The 18,235-nt window shown below is 38.9% G+C and overlaps 1 protein-coding gene across 4 annotated transcripts in view; it reads right to left on the bottom strand.

The window, feature by feature from the left end:
• DNAH9 (dynein axonemal heavy chain 9) overlaps positions 1 to 18,235 on the bottom strand; it is a 357,462-nt gene that overhangs the window by 272,710 nt on the left and 66,517 nt on the right. For all 4 annotated transcript variants that reach the window (XR_011646782.1, XM_058283466.1, XM_058283464.1 and 1 more), the window contains 2 exons: positions 3,456 to 3,678; positions 2,691 to 2,857 (listed from right to left, as the gene is read on the bottom strand). Coding sequence is in view for 3 of the 4 variants with exons in the window: in XM_058283466.1 (XP_058139449.1) it covers positions 2,691 to 2,857; positions 3,456 to 3,678 (390 nt within the window). In the remaining variant the exon portion in view is untranslated. The remainder of the gene's footprint in view (positions 1 to 2,690; positions 2,858 to 3,455; positions 3,679 to 18,235) is intronic.

Here is an 18,235-nt window from a genome sequence, read left to right on the forward strand (position 1 = left end):
ATTTGGAAAACCCAGTTAAGAGCTACGTATCCTCACTGCCAGCAGATACAAGGGCTAAGACAGAAAAACTAATGCAGCTATCTAAAAAACAAAACAAAACAAAACCACCAGCTGATCAATACACACCCACAATAAGACTATGAAGGAGAGATACCAGATTTCCAAAAGACACACAAAAACACACCAACAAACGAGTGCTGTTTCCTTTCAAGCAGCCTCAGAAGTCTGTCTGGGAAGATTCTTCTCCAAACATCTTTAGAATTCCTCTTTTGAAATTTTCTTATGAGACAGCTGATGCAAAGATACAAGTGTATTATTTTTAGGACTGCTGCCTTTGGTTTGGCTGTTAATACTAAGAAACATTATTTAGTCAATAACACATCTCCCTCACTCATCAGCCTTTGCTCCAAGGGATCAGTGTCCAATTTCAAATATTCAACCTCATGCCCAAAGGAGAGATACCAGAATATGACTCAGATTCTGAAAGATCCCAGAAAGAGTCCACAAATGTTTTGAGTAACAGATGTTTCTTTGGAAACAGGGCATAGCTCCTAAGGACATTATTCATTTGTCTGTATATGTACTGGCATGTCTGCTTAAAAGGAAACCCACTACTTCCTTTTAGGGCAGCGGTTCTTGATCTTGGTTGCATATTGAAATTGAAATCTGGGAAGCTTTTAAAATACAGACACCCAGTCCTACCTCCAAGAGAGTCTGATTTAGTTGGTCTGTGGGACAGACTAGACATTGAAAGTTTTAAATGCTCCCCAGATGATTCTAATGTGCAGCCAAAATGGAGGAGTGCTGCTTAAAAGTCTTATGTTGTATATATCTTATGCAGATTTTATACTTGCCCTTCCCTGCCTCTACATATGCTCATCTTGTTCTCTCTAAACCCAAGGATAACACTTGGAGAATATTAGCTGCTTAATAAATGTTTTATGAGTGAATAATAGGCCTTTATTGTATGTCAGGTCAACCATCCAAGTGTGCCTGGGGCTGAGGGGCTTCACAGGCCATGGGACTTTCAGTGCTAAAATCAAGATTGTTCCTTGCCAAACCGGGACAGTTGGTCACCCCATTTCTATGGGCTATGCTAAACACATTGAAAGATTATCTCCCTAGTCCTAAGAACAACGGTATGGGGTAAATACTATTATCATTTCCATATTACAGATGAGGAAACAGAAGCACAGAGGTATTAAGTAACTTGCCCTGACATAGGAGATAAGATGTAGACCTGAGATTAAACTCCAGGCAGCCTGCATCCAGGGCCCATGTACTTAATCACTATCCTATATTTCCTTCCTATTCTCCAGGGTGAAGACTACCAAATCTCAGTAAAAAGCACAGCCTGGGGAAACAGAAAGTAAAGCTTGGAGTTGGAGAGAGGGGAGAGTACCCCTGCCACTGGAGCCTCAGCAGACACAGTCGTTTTCTTTGCTCTAGGTATTCTGGGAGATCAGAACAGGCTGACCATTCAGAACAGGCTCATCCCCCTGGCTGGAGCACTTCACAGTGTGTAGGAGGAAGCCTCTGAGGAATCCAAATACATGTGCAATGTGGGCATGTGAGTGGAGTTGCCCACTATACAACTGTTTTGTTTATCTAAACAAGTAGGGGAGGGGTCTGAGCATTACAAAAGAGAGAGAGAACAGCCTGAAGTCAACCCTTCACCTCAGTTCTTTAGGCAACAAAACGCCTTCCAACATTATTCCAAAATTCTTGTAAAATTCTATCAGCCCTTTGTTTTTTAAACCAAAAGAACAGAAGTCTGCCAGAGAATTTAGAATGCTAAAAGTCTAGTTAAAAACCTAGTAGTTAATTTTACCACATATAATCGTATTATAAAGCTGGAAATACAAGAGGATCCTATACTTTTTAAAAAAATGCAGCATGTACTATCAAAAATAGTTTGTCAACTCCTCAAAAAATTAAACATAGAATTACCATATGATCCAGCAATTCCACTTCTAGGTATGTACCCCAAAGAACTGAAAACAGGAACTTGAATACTTGTACACTGATGTCCATATAAGCATTATTGACAAAAGGTAGAAACAACCCAAATGCTCATTGACAGATGAATAGATAAGCAAAATGTGGTTTATACAAACAATGGAATATCATTCTGTTTATAGAAAGGAATGAAGTTCTAATACATGTGATAATATGGATGAACCTTGAAATCATTATGTTGACTAAAATAAGGCAGGCACAAAATGACAAATTTTGTATGATTCCACTTACATGAAATATCTAGGATAAGCAAATTCACAGAGACAGAGAGTACATTAGAATTTACCAAGGGCTGAGGGGAATGGAGAGTTATTGCTTAATGGATACAGAGTTTCAGTTTGGGGTGAAGAAATTTTGGTAACGGATTGTGGTGAATTAATATTACTGAGTTGAACACTTAAAATGGTTAAAACAGGAAATTTTGTATTATATATTTATTAGCACAATAAAATTTAAAAAGTAGGGTACTCTTATAACCTTTGGCCATCCCATAAAGACCACAGGACTCTGCCTACTACCATCTTCCAACAACCAACCGAATTTGGAGGGAAGACTGGTGACTACTCTTCATCTCCTGAAGGAATACAAAAACTCAACAGAATGGTCATCAATGACTCAATGATTTCAATGTGAGAAGGAAAGGAGGCAGGAGTAGCAACTTAGGTCCATACCTGAAGGGAGCTTCTCTGTGGAATTGCTCCCAGAATTGCTGCTGTTCCATATCAAAGGCCGTGCACCTCTGGCGGAGCAGGGTCACTTCATTAGCCTGCAGTGGGGCCACTTCCTGCCTCACAGTGATGGCCATCTTTTTTATGTTATTCCATTTCTCTGGAAGGTCCTGCAGAGGAGACCTCAATGGTCAGACTCACGTTAGGTATCCCTCTCCCCTGCGGTTCTGAAGTGGGACGTGCCTGAGTGTCTTCATATAGGCTACAAGGTTATACGATGATGTGGGGGATATCATTCTCTCATTCTCTGTAAGCTCCCCACTTCCTTAACTTATCTCCTGGGTTATTTGCTCTCCCAACCATCACCTACATCTACATCTGATTTAACACTATCCTTCTTGATCTTAACCTCTATTCTGGTGATCCTGGCCCTTTTCCATATTCTTTCCATAGTCTCTCTTTTATGCCCCATATTTTATACTATACCATCTTAACATCTCCCAGACCTGCCTTTATTTTTCTCCAAATCAAAAAGCTGGATTGTCCATAATTCTCCCAAATATCTCCAGCACTATATTAACTCATTTTTATTTAGTTTTCAAGAGTGCTAGATATTATACATACACTACATATATAGTTCTGAAACATGGACCTCAGGTCACCACCAAGTTATCTGTTTTCCATTTACTTCAACCCATCCTACTCGACTTGAAATCCTGAAACTTTCCCTCTATTTCTTTTATAAGGAAACATAAACTTCCCACTGACCTCCAGCTGTTTAAAAACTGTTTCTGGCAATTCTTGCTCATAAGTCTTCAGCAATTCAAGAGTTTGCTTTAAGGGCTCAAACATCTCATCAGTGCTGCTCTGTCGTTCTTTAAGAGCCATAAGGTGTCCCATTATCTCCACCAATCCTTTGAAATCTCCTTTTTCAACTTTCTTGAGCAAGCCACTCTCACTGTTTTTTATAAAAACTTCAAGGTCAGCCAAGCTAAATAAAACAAACAACATGAGCTCTCTTTCCATTCCTCAAAAAGAAGATTTATTTATTTTCCCAACATCAGGTAAACTTACCACGTGCCAAGCACTTTGCTAAGCATTCTGCATGGACTCTACCCTGATGTTAAGAAATGGCCTTCTTCAGAAGCATCGAGGTCAGGAGAGACAAAGACTAAAGAATTGTCCCATAATGAAGTAGACTAAGTAGACATGGTACATAAATGCAACATATATTCTGAATTGAATCCTGGACCAGAAAAAGGGCATTAATGGGACCACTGGTGAAATTTAAATAAGATTTTAAATTAATGAATAGCTTTGTTTTGATGTTAATTTCCTGGTTTGGGTAATGTGCTAACATTTGGGAAACTTGGGTGAAAAGTATAAGGAAACTATGCTATTTTTGGCATATTTTGTAAGTCTAAAATTATTTCAATATGAATAGTTAAAATATAAAATAAAAATTTTTTAAAATATGGTTTAAGACCTTCACACACTTGGGTTTGATTTTGACACTTTACTAAACATGACTGTAGACAAGTTATTTAACATCTCTAAGCCTCAATTTCCTCACCTAAAAGATTGGAACAATAATTTCTGTCTCATTGGTTATTGTGAGGGTTAAATGTGATTCAACCTTTAAGTCATCCAATGTTACTGAACATCTATTATGAGCCCTTTCATGCTTGCAGGACCTGAGGATAGAATGATAAGATGAACAAAGGCTCTGCCCATACAAAGTTTACATTTGAGTGGAAAAAATAAACAGTAAACAATGAACCAAATGTTATGTATAATTTCACATAATAATAAGTGATGTAAAATAAATAGTGATAAGGTGATAGAGAGTAAGGACAGGCCTAGTTTCTATGGCATTTGAGAAGAATCCTAAATGATGTGAAGGAGTAAACCACAGAAAGAAATGGGGGGAAGAACATTTCAGGTAGAGAGAACAGCAAGAGAAAAGGTTCTGAGTCTGGACCAAGTTCTTTGAGGAAAAAGTCAGGGTGGCAGAAGCATAAAGGGAATAGAAGAGGCCAGAGAATTAACAAGGAGCCAAATAATGTAGGGTCTTATTGGCCATGGTAATAAGGCCAGATTTTATTCTAAGTGTGAGATTTCTGAGTAAGAGAACAGCATGATTAGATTTTCATTTTTATAAGTATTTGTGGGTGGAAAAAAAGAGATTATAGCAGGAGGTAGCAGTGATGGTGCTGGTGATGGTGGCAGAGGTGGTGAACAGACAGGAACAGAAGCTGGGAGAGCAGTTTGGGGGTCTTATAGTTGTCCAGATGACAGGAGATAATTGACTTTGACCTGTATGATGGTCTTGAGAAGTGATCATATTCCAGATTTGCATGTACAGCCAACAGGAATCACTGATGGGTTGGGTGGTAGGTGTGAGAAAATAAAAGAAATCAGTAATGGTTCCTGGCACCTGGTTAAATGGTGATGCCATTTAATGATTGGGGGAGGAATTGAGGAAGACTATCTTTTAGGGGAAAGGAATAGTTTTAAGCATCTTAGGTTTGAGTTGCCTCATAGACACTAAACACCTAAAGGATACTATTATGGAGTTGAATGTGAGCCTGGAGTTTTTGAGAGACATTGAGGCTGAAAATACAAATTTGGTAGTTATCAGCACACACATGTTTTTAAAGCCTTGGACTGGATATCACCTGGAAAGTGAATATAGATAGAGAAGAAAGTCTAGGATTGAGACTTCAAGAATTCTAATACAGAGAAAATTAGAAGAGATGAGTCCAACAGAGGAGATCAAGAAGGCATAGCCGGTGGCATAGAAGGAAAATAACAAAAGTGAGGTTTCTTGAAATCCAAATGAAGGAACTGTTTGGGAAGGAAGGAGGAACCAGGTGAGAGATACAAGTAAAATCAAGACTAATAATCACCATCAGATTCAACCATATGGAAATCATTGCTGATCAAAAATATTGACTGATAAGTATGGTTTCAGTGGAGTGGTATAGTGAAAGACTGACTGGAGAGTAAGTTAGAAAATGGTGAACCTGTGTTTCTAAGGGTATGGTGTACATGATAACATGAATGACTCTTCTGAGAAAACTAAAATACTTAAGCCTATGTTAAAAAATATTTAAAATATTAAAAATGCATCACTTAGGTGGCATGAAATTAAGGTATCTCCAGAGGCTGAAAATGTAGTGACAGCAAAAACCCTGGGAGGTTAGCAAGATCCAAAGCTTTCATATGATAGCTTCTACGGAACCCTGGAGATATTGTCCTTCTTTTGATTGATTTATGGGATGTGGGAGGCAAATGATTAAGCCTAGGGCCCACACAAGGAGAAGGGTCTAATAGGAGGCTACATTTGATGTCAGGACACTATAGGGGTGAACAATAAACAAAATGACTTTCTGGAGGAATGCAAAGAGATTCCAATCCTCAAAGGGCTCCCACAGATAAAATTCCAAGAAACATGATTTTACACTTTAAAAAAAAATCACAAGATACACAAGGAAAGAAGTCACCATAAGTGAGGCCAAGAGAAAGTAAAAATTAGAACTTCAAAGATTTTAGATATTGGAATTCATATGCAGTGTATAAAAGACTTACATTTAATATGTTTATAGGACATAAGAAGTCCTGTATAGGTGTCTTACTGCATAATTTCTGCCCCACAGAGTGGTAGAGAACACCTTTGCTGCAGCTTCTGGTACATCAATTCGAGACCAACTAGGGAAAACAACTCTCCAGTATATCAGTTTATAAAGAAATGCTATTTTAATAGTAAGTCTTCAAAGCTAGATAAGTGTTTACAGTCTCAATAGGTCACCACCAGCGCCCCTCCCGTAGCTTTCAAGTTCATGCATAAATTCAGCATTGCCACAGAGTCAGGAATGAAGCAAATTTTATAGGTTCTCCAAATATGTAATAGTGTGTAGACATAGGTATTAAATGATAGATTCAGAGAAGTGATAGGACTTACTGATGTGGATAACATGAAAATTATTTCTTGTGATGGCACCACTTTGTGAAGAGAAGCACAGTAAAGGTTTTTGTTGTTGTTGTTGTTGTTGTTGTTGTTGTTGTTGTTTTCTGGCACCAGAGTTTAGGACTTTTAATTTGTCCCAAAGTCGGTGAAGCAAAAATCATGATAAAGGCTTTTAAAAATCAGAAAAGGTTTTTAGTATGTGTCCTAGTAATACAAAAATGATCACACTGTGTTAGATGAGTAATTCCAGAAGAAAGAAGCTAATAATTTTTTGAAGGCCTTTAGATCACCTTTGATATATAGCATGAAGAAACAAACCATTTTTAAGTTGATAAATCCAAAGTTGTCTTCATATCATCCTTTCATAAACATATTCTAAAACTTTAAACATAATGAACAAATAAAAGAGAAAATGTAAGATACAAGCAAAGAATGAGAGTATAAAAATAAGCAAGTAAATTTGTTAAAAAAAAACAACCAATCCAAATGTCCATCAACAGACGAGTGGATCAATAAAATGTGGTATATACACACAATGGAATACTACTCAGCTGTAAGAACAAATACACTACAATCACACGTGATAACATGGATGAACCTTGAGAATCTTATGTTGAGTGAAGCAACCCAGGCATTGAAGGACAAATACTACATGACCTCAATGATATGAAATAAGCAAACTACCTCAGAGAGCTAGAGCGTGGAAAAGAGGCTTACAGGAAACCGGGGGGTGGAGGAAGGATGTGAGTTAACATCTGCAGGGGGGGAATCTGTGATGAGCTGGCGGTAAGTATGAGCACAAAGAAGGGACAAAATGGGGGCAAGGGGTTGCCTTCGGATGGGGCTTTGTGGGTTTGAGGGGGGCTGGGGATGGGCAGAGGGGTAATATTATCCAAAAAATGGGGGGAGGGAGGGGTAACATACGAACATGGGAGAGTGTCAGTTGTTTGTTGAGAACAAAATGTTGAGGAACTCGTATCAAAGTATAAGTAGGAGGGTTACCTGTTTAGGATGCTTAGGGGGTATGGTCTGATGCGGGATGGACTCCAGGGGAATAGCTGAAGGCTCATTATGCCAAGGTGGGTAGTACCATTGGGAAGAGACCCAAGAAGTGAGAGTTGGGGTGGACCCACATCCTGGAGGAGACTAATGCCGTCAAATAGAGAGAACTGTATCTCTCGTGAGAAAGGATGGCTCCCAGGGCAACAGGGCAGTTGAGAAAGTCAGGCCCTGAATACTGCTGCAAGTATCTCTGGACATGGCTTCTTGGGAAATGGAGATTGGCTGGTGTTGTGGGCCCCAAGGGGAGGGGAAAATGGATGTGGAATGGATGGAACCAAGGTAAATATGGGGGCAAGAGAGGAGTTTTGTGAGAGTACACGAGGATGAATACAAAACATGTAATATTACACCAAAAACATATAGGGGACAACAGACTAATAATGTAAACCATAAGGCAAAACATAGGATAACTAAAAAATTTAGAAAACTGTACAACCTAAAGTATGGACCACATAGTAAGTACAGCTGTCACCTTGTTTGAAAGCTATTGTCTCGGAATCTCTACATCAGTTTCAGGAAATATGATATGAATAAGTTAAAAGATTATCGCTGCGGAAGGGAAAAGGTTTTATGGTGGATCTGGGGAAGTACTGTATATTGTATATATGAATTTTGGTGATCTAAGACTCTTGTGAAGCTGACAATTTGTTGGGATTCACTTTACAGGAAGTTTTGGACCACAGAGTGGTTCAACAATGGCAGCGGAGGAATACTGATATAGGATGTTATTGACAGGATATATAGGGTTGACAGGGAGTTATACAGGGCATATGCCCAGGGTATATAGTAATGTCTAGATATACTCATAGTGGAAACAATTAAAAACAACAGCTGGGGGGGTATCGGGCCCCTGGCCGGGGGGTCACTGTCATGGACCCTGGAGGAGCAGCGGCAGTCCCCCAGGTGCAACGGCAAGAACCAGGAAGGAAGGAGGGCCCAACAGTGGGCTCCTGATACTAATGGCTATGCTTTTGAGCCTGTACACCTGCAATAAGAACAAGGCCTAGAGTAGCACTGTGCCTGGGTGTTTCATCCTGACAGCCTTCATGTTACTCAAATGTGGCCACTCTCACAGCCAAATTCATCATGTAGATGCAGTGCATTCCCCCCAGCGAGGGACATGACACCCGGGGATGAGCCACCCTGGCACCGAGGGACCACTACCACATACCAGCTGAAGATACAACTAGAAAATGACCTTGAATTAAAGGTTCAATATGGATCAGCAGAATATCCCTGTCTACATATAATAACATGACTTCAAAATGCTGATTGACCTAATGTAAGGGGGAAATGGAAAGGAGAAATGAGATTATAAGGCTATGAGTCTCTAAAAAAAGAGTCTGAAGGTTGTCAGAAGGAATGCGCTTATGCACAACTGAGCAGAGTCTGAGAGACAGACAAAGTAGATACAACCCCAGGTATTGGTTCTTTTGAGGGATAAAGAGACCCACGGGTTCTATGGTCATGGCAGATGGGGTTCACTGCCATGGCAGATGGCCCTTCTTTGGAGCCTGTGTTTCTGCATGATGGAATTGGACTCAGAGGGGATCTCTTTTCACAAGACTTCCATGCTACTTTATAGGAATTGTAATAGGTGCTGGGGTTTAAGATATATTTAGGGGATTTGAATCTCTGGACTGATAATATGACACCCAGGCCCAGAGCCTCAACAGACTTCAGCTCCTACACTTTGATTTATTGGACTTACCCTACTCAGCTAACATGGAGTTGAAGAAGGTCAACCACCACACCATGGAGCCTAGAGTGTCTACAATTGAAAGCAGGAGGAGTGCATCCAGTATCCATATGGAATCTAAGCCCCCACTTGACATAGATGTGCAATGGACACAACTAATCTAATGTCCACAGAGAAAATGTGGAATGAGTATGGGAAGGGTAGCCATGGTGGCTGCTGGGTTTGGGGAATGGGAGGAAGAGATGAGAGGTGGAGCCGGATTCGGGACGTCGAGTTGTCCTGGGTGGTGTTTCACGGACAATTACAGGACATTGTAGATCCCCCCAGGGTCCACTGGATGGAACGTGGGAGAGTGTGGGCTATGATGTGGATCATTGACTATGGGGTGCAGTGATGGTCAGAGATGTTCTTACCAGGTGCAATGGATGTGTCACGATGATGGGAGCAAGTGTTGCTGTGGGGGAAGTGGGGGGTGGGGGCGGTGGGGTTAAATGGGACCTCATATTTTTTTAATGTAATTTTTAAAAATAAATAAATAATTTTTTAAAAAAGCAACAAAAACAAACCAGGAGATCTATAAATGGAAAATGCAATTAAAATTTAAAGCTCAATAAATGGATTAAGCAGGAAATTAGACAAATCCGAAAGAAAAATCAGAATGCTACATGATGAAATGGAGAAGTTATCCAAATGGCAGTGCAGAAAGACCAAAAAAGAAAAAAAAAGTAGAAGAAAGAATTGTTAAAAGTCAAGGAGGGGGAAGCAGAAGTGCCTCAAGAAATTGGGCTCCCATCTACCATACAGGAGGTCCAGGGTTCAATGCCCAGGGACTCCTGGTGAAGGCAAGCCAGCCGGTGTAGTGAGCTGGCCCACGTGGAGTGCTGGCCTGCACAGAGTGCTGGCCTATGCAGAGTAATGCCCTGTGTAGGAGTGCTGGTCCAGGCGGAGAGCTGGCGCGGCAAGATGATGCAACAAAAAGAGGTACAGAGGAGAGACAATAAGAGACGCAGCAGATCAGGGAGCTGAGGTAGTGCAAGAGAATGATTGCCTCTCTCCCACTCCAGAAGGGCCCAGGATCAGTTCCTGGAGCCATTTAATAAGAATACCAGCAGACACAGAAGAACACACAGCGAATGGACACAGAGAGCAGACAACGGTGGGGGGGGGAGGGGAGAAGAGAAATCTTTTTTTAAAGAAGTCAAGGAGGACAGCAAGAAGACTGCTCACAGAAATGTAACACAAGTTCTATAAGGAGATACTAGAGAGATTAGACAAGAGACAATATTTAAGATCATGGCTGAGAATTTTCTTGAATTGCTCAGAGACACCAAATGTAAAATCAAGAACATTCAACAAATCCCAAAAAGGATCAATATAAAGAAACCCTCACATATATATTCATTATGAAATTACATATTACCAAAAAGAAAAAAAATCTTAAAGTTAGCTTCAAAGCAAAGGCAAATTTCTACAAAATAGACCAACTAGACTGTTGACCACTTAGTAGAAACAATAGAAACTGGGACACACTAGAATAAGATCTTTAATAATAGATTCAGAGAAAATATCTGTTATCCTAGAATTCTCTCCTTAGCAAAATAATTTTTTCAAGAACAAAGGCAAAATAAAGAAATTCCCAGACCAAGATAGAATGAGAGAGTTCTAGAACCTCACTACAGGAACACCTAATGGCTCTACCTCAGGAAGTTTGTAATGTAGAAAGACATAATGAGCAAAGATATTGCAAAGATATTGCTCATTATGTAGGTAAATTTAAACATTAAATGTATTAAAATGAAAAATAAGGTATAATTTGTAGCATCTAAGTAAACAAGAGAGAACCATCTATATTACCAGGAATGATAGAATATAATCTGATAGGTGAATAATTGGGATCAAAGCATTCTAAGGTCTCACATTGGTTGTGAGGTGAGTAAAAATACTAACGACTTTTTTTACATTTACATAAACTGACCATGGTGAAGTGTACAAAATAAATTTCAACAAATTTCAGAATCTTATTATTACATAGATCACATTCTCTGACCACAATGCAATTAAGTTAGAAATTAATAATGGAAATGTAAGTAGAAATACCTTATGTTTGTAAATATTTTAAAAGCTAAACAAATCATAATGGATATTAAAATATTTAAAACTAAATTATAATGAAGATATATATTATATATAATGTGTGGGATATAGGTAAAGGTACACTTAGAAATTTATAATTTTAAATATTAAAATTTAAAAAGATAAAGAGGTTAAAATTAATAAGCAAAGCATCTCTCTTAAAATAGCAAAAGAACAGCAGATAAATCTAAAGGAGGTAATAATATAAAATAAATTATTGAAATAAAAATCAAACTATAATAAAGAGGTTCATAGGATTGTTCCGTGTAAATGTCTGGCAAGATAAATCAAGCAAAGAAGCCATAAAGCACAAATAAAAGTTAGTAGGAATGAATAGGTAAGAGAGTATTAAAAATTTTATGACAATAATTTGAAGATTTACATCAAATGAATAAATTCTTAGAAAAATGTGACTGATTAAAGTAGCTAAGGATTAGAAAACCTTAGTCTCCCTATGACCATTAAAGAAATTGTGGGTAAAAATCTTCTCAGAGAAAAAATGACCAAGTCCAGATGGCTCAAATAGATTTAAATCAAACTTTCAAGGATAAGAAAATTCCAATCCTACATCAACTCTTCCAGAGAATAAAAAGGATAACTTCTTAATCCATTTTATGAAGCTAATAAAAACATGATGCCAAATTAGACAGATAGTATAAGAAAGGAAAACTGAAGGCTAGTCTCAACTATGAGCATAAATGCTAAACAACTATGAGCAAATGCTAAACAAAATATATGCAAATGAAATAAACTAATATATATATTATAAAAGACAATATTTTATATTTGGGTTTATCTTAGTAATGGCCAGGTTGCTTTAATATTATAAATGAAATATATACTCACTACTTTAACATTTTAAGGGAAAAAGAATTGTTTTAATTGAAGTAGAAAAAGCAATGGATAATATTTAACATCTATTTATGCTAAACTTCTTAGCAAGTTGGGAATAAAAGGGAACTTCTTTCTTTTTTATAATTAAATTGTCTTTTTTTAAGGTACATAGATCACAAAAAATGTTACATTAAAAAATATAAGAGGTTCCCACATACCCCACTCCCCCCCCCCCACTCGCCCCACATCAACAACCTCTTTCATCATTGTGGCACATTCATTGCATTTGGTGAATACATTTTGGAGCACTGCTGCACCACATGGATTATAGTTTACATTGTAGTTTACACTCTCAAAAAGGGAATTCCTTTAACCAGATAAAAGAGCATCCACAAGAAACTCACAACAAATAATATACTTAATAATGAAATGATGAAAAGGTAGCCTTTAATATTAGGAACAAGACAAGTATGTCTGCCATTACCACTTCTTTTCAATGTTATATTGGAAGTTGTAGCCAATGTGGTAAAATAAGAAATATAAATAAGAAGCATAAAGACTGAGAATGAAGAGATAAAACTATCACAATTTGCAGATGATGACTATGTACATGGCAAACCTAAAAATATACACATATTATTAGAAGTAATAAGTCAACTTAGCAGGATTTCTGAATACAAAATCAATCTACAAAAATTAGTTCTATGGCCAATATACAAAGATTAATTCCATTTCTATAGAAAATATGATTTTAAAATATCATTTTTACTGGGAACCAAAACATAAAGCATCAAAGGATAAATCTTAACAAAATCATGTAAATTATTTTGAAAGTCTTGATTACAAAATTTCATTAAAAGAACAAAAAGATGCAAATGATGGAGCAATAATACTTTTTTTAAAATATAATTTATTTTTAATGTTACATTAAAACAATATGAGGTCCCCATATACCCCTCACGCCCCATTTCTCCCATAAGCACAACCTCCTCCATCATTATGGGACATTTATTGCACTTGGTGAATACATCTCTGAGCACTGCTGCACCACATGGTCAATGGTCTACATTACAGTTTACACTCTTCCACAGTCCACTCAGTAGGCCATGCGAGGACATACAATGTCCAGTAACTGTCCCTGCAGTACCAGCCAGGATGCCTCCAAGTCCTGAAAATGCCCCCACATCATATCTCTTCTTCCCATTCCCACCCTCAGCAGCTACCACGTCCACTTTCTCCATCTCAGTGTTACATTTACTTCCACTACTAATCACATTAATTCCAGAATACATTATCAGTAAGTCCACTCTAATTCATACTCTATTCATCCATTCTGTGGACTCTGGGATGGCTATGTCCACTCCACCCTTCTATCGAGAGGGTGCCTTGACTCCACTTGGACGATGGATGCAATTCTCCTGTTTGCAGTTGTAGGCACTCTTGGCTCCCTGGTGTGGTGGTTGACCTTCTTCACCTCCATGTTAGCTGGATGGGGTAAGTCCAATAAACCAGAGGGTAGGAGTTGCAAGTCTGTTGAGGCTCAGGCCTGGCTATCACATGGACAGTCCAGAGATTCAGGTCCCCCAAGTATATACTAAACCCCAGCGCCAACCACAGGTCCAGTAAAAGTGACAGGAGAGGCTTGTGAACAAAGATCACACCTGAGTCCAACTCCATCACACTCAGGACCACAAACTCCAAAGTAGGGCCAACTCACATGGCACTGAAGTCCATCTGAGATGACCATAGAACCTGTGGGTCTCTGTAGCCCTCACAAGAACCAATACCTGGGGTTGTATATACTTTAGCTGTCTCTGGGACTCTGCTGAGGTGTGCATAAGGGCAACCCCTCTGATGACCTCCCGGCTCTTTTTTGGAGACTCATAGCCATATAAACTCATTTGCCCTTTCCATTTCCCCCTTTTCTTCAGGGTCAAAAAGCATGTTTAACTCCTGATATTACATGTAGGCTGAGATATTCTGCTGGTCTGAGTTGACCCTTTTATTCAAGGTCATTCTCCAGCCACATCATCAGCTGGTACTTGGTAGTAATCCCTCGGTGCCAGGGAGGCTCATCCCCGGGAGTCATGTCCCATGCTGGGGGGAATTTACATGCTGAGTTTGGCTTCAAGACTGGCCACATTTAGCAACATGGAGACTCTCAGAAGGCAACTCTTAGGCACCCTGCAGCTCTAGGCCTAGTTCTTACTTCAGGCCTACAGGCCCACAAGCATAGTCATTAGCATCAAGGGCTCACTGTAGGACCATTCTTCCTTATTGGTCTTAGCCACTGCACTCAGAGGACTGTTGCTGTTCCACTGGGGAATGCGACAGAGCTCCCAATAACATATTCTTAACAAGAACACTTAATACCATCAATATGTCAAATCTCTCCCCTATTGATCGATAGTCACTACAAATAGTCAAAATCCCAACAGGTTTTTTTTCTTTTTTTTAAAGATTTATTTTATTTTATGTTATTTTATTTATTTATTTATTTATTTATTTATTTGTTTGTTTGTTTTCTCTCCGCTTCCCTGCCCTCCCCCTCCCAGTTGTCTGCTCTCTCTGTCCATTCGCTTTGTGTTCTTCTGTGTGCGCTTATATTCTTGTCAGCAACACCGGGAATCTGTGTCTCTTTTTGTTGCATCATCTTGCTGCATCAACTCTCTGTGTGTGTGGCACCACTCCTGGGCAGGCTGAACTTCTTTTTGAGCAGGGCGGCTCTCCTTGTGGGTTGCACTTCTTGTGCATGGGGCTCCTCTATGTGGGGGACACCCGTGCATGGCATAGTACTCCTTGTGCGCATCAGCACTGCGTGTGGGCCAGCTCATCACACGGGTCAGGAGGCCCTGGGTTTGAACCCTGGACCTCCCATGTGGTAGGCAGACACTGTGTCCTTTGAGCCAAATCCACTTCCCAAGGTTTTTTGCTTTTGTAAGTTGATTTTAAATTTTACATGAAAAAGCAAGGGACCAGAAATTGTTGAGATATTCTTCAAGTAAAGGAACAAGGTAGGCATTTGCTCTGCCAGATATCAAGATTTATTACTAAGCTATAATTACTTAGACTGCATCATGTTAATCAGTCATAGACAAGGGATTGTTTAAAAGTGAAAGATGAAATTACAAAACTTTTGGAAGAGAACATAGGAGGGTATATTAGTTAGCCCTGCAACTAATTTTACTGATGCAAAATACCAGAACTTGGTTGGATATTATAAAGGGTATTTATTTGGAGTAGGCGCTTACAGATACCAGGCCATAAAGCATAATTTACTTCCCTCACCCAGGCTATTTTCATGTGTTGGAGCAAGATGGCTGCCAATGCCTGCGAGGGTTCAGGCTTCCTGGGTTCCTCTGGGCTCAGCTCCTCTGTTTTCTCCACAAGGTCAGCTGTAGACTATTAGGCAAACAGCTCTGTCTCTCTCCCTGGGGCTCCAGCTTCAGCATCAAACTCCAATATCAAAACTCCAGCATTAAAAGCCCTCCAACTATGTTGTTTGCAATGCCTTTTATCTGTAAGTCCCCACCCACCAAGGGTGGGGGCTCAATGCCCTACTGGCACAAGAGGTGAATGCAATATAATCTAATATGCCCAGAGGAAAAGATCAGTTTACAAACATAATCCAATATTTCTTTTTGGAATTCATCAATAATATCAAACTACTACAGAGGGTATCATTAGGATCTCAGGACAAGGAAAAATTTATTTAACAAGACAAAAAAAGCATAACATAAGGAAATAATTAACACATTTGACTATATTAAACTTAAAAACTGTTCATTAAAGGAATGAAAAGACAAGCCATAAAATGGAAGACTATATCTGCAGCACATACAACTGGCAAAGGATTATATGTAGACTATATAAGCAAGTCCTAAAAATCAAAAAGGAAAAAATAAACAGTCTGATAAAAAAATGGGCAAGAGATCTGAATAGGCATTACATAGAAGCAGAAACATGAAGACTCAACAAAAGTATGAATAGATGAACCACCTTATTAGTAATCAGAGCAATAAAAAATATTTATTGCAATCAGATAAATACTACTAACATACCTCCAGAGTGGCCAGCATTAAACACTTTGTCAACACCAAGAGTTGTTGAGGATTTAGAGCTACAGGAACTTTCTCACATGGCTATAACTACCTTGGAGAGAGTGTGACACTATGTGTGTATTCTTTGACCCAGTAATTCACTCTTAGGTATATAAGCTAGAGGAATTCTTATTTATATACACTATGATACATATACAAGGGTGCTCATTGTACCATTGTTAGTATTAGCAAAACCATTGGAAATAATGCAAATGTTCATTGACCATAGAATGATGAACTAAATTGTGATATAGTCATCCAATGGAATACTCTATAGCTGTGAAAATGAATGAACTGCTACACTCCCAACACAAATGAATCACAAACACAGTGATGAATGAAAGAAATAAGCCAAGGAAGACTATATAGTGTACAATATTGTTTCATTTTGATAGTTTTTAAAATGCAATATGTATATAGGTGTGTATGTGTGCAGGAAGCCATAAATTACAGTCTGGGAAAGATTATATCACATTCAGAGTAGGGATTACCTCTGGGAGGGAGAGAGAGGAATGTGATACGATCAGGTAGGCATGAGTAAGGAAAATTTAAAATATAGGGAATGTTCTCTTTTTTTAAAGCTGGGTGATGTAATTGCAAGTATTTGCTTTACTATTATTCTCTAAATTGCCCATATCCTATATTTCATAATAAAACTTTTTGTAGAGAGGGAATGGGAGACAGAGAAGTGAAGAAAGCAAGTATAGACTATGAAGAAGAATACACAAAAATGATGCTGTAGCTGGAAGGACTTGTGGAGCCATGTTCCTTCCTTCTTTTTGAGATGACAGATATAACTGTTGCTTATATACTGTGGGAAATGTTTGAAGGAAAAAAACTGATACTGTAGAAGGTGGGAAACATTTAAGGAGTTGAGTCCTTGAGTAAGTAAGAGCAAAGGGGCTGGATTTAGAAGAACAGAGATAGCTTATCTACTGTCACAGGTGAGATGCTGAAGGTATAGATTCAAATTCAGGTAGACTTAGAGACTTGTTGATGAAAAGTTGAGTTAATCATGACTGCTTCTAGTTTTTCAGTGAAATAAGAAACAAGTTCAGAAGGGCAGATAAGGTATTTGAAATTTAAGTAGAGAGAGAAAATCCAAGCCTGGGAGAACTGGAAATCACCTAAATGGATAGATGCATGCTGAGGGCCTGACTGAAACTTAAGTTCATAAACTTAATGTGAAACCAGTCAGAAGAATACTTTTTCCCCCTTCATCAAAGATGAATTGCTCAGACACTGGGGCAGCGCACTGAGTTTTAAACAGAGTCAGGGCTTTACAAGATGGGAACAGGAGGGAATGGGGAGTAACAAGGGTAGACACTGAGAAAGCACCAAGTCAATGAATCAGAAATCCTGATGGGTCTGGAGAACTGCATGAGTCAGGGTTACCAGGTAAGTGAGCCAGAAAGATAGCAGGTGGTGGTCACAGAATAGAATGCTGAAGACTAAGATTTTGAAGGGAGAGCAATTACTTCCACATCTTTTCCTCTGCCCCACCTACAGCACAACATCAATGCTGGTAGCAAAGATATGTTAGAGGCAAAGATAACTGGGGTGAGGAGGTCCAGAAAATAAGAGGTCTGGGTGTAAGGGGTACTCTGTGAGAATGCTGGGAGTCACTGATGAGAAAGGAAGATTGAGAGCTAAATGATAAAATCTGTAAACACAGGGAAGATTGATTAAAAGTTTGGTAGATGACTAGTGCAAGGACAGTGTGATTGAATTTGCTTCAGTGGAGTTGGGA

Source organism: Dasypus novemcinctus, chromosome 21 (assembly GCF_030445035.2).
Source record: "Dasypus novemcinctus isolate mDasNov1 chromosome 21, mDasNov1.1.hap2, whole genome shotgun sequence".
In the NCBI taxonomy this organism is placed as follows: domain Eukaryota; kingdom Metazoa; phylum Chordata; class Mammalia; order Cingulata; family Dasypodidae; genus Dasypus; species Dasypus novemcinctus.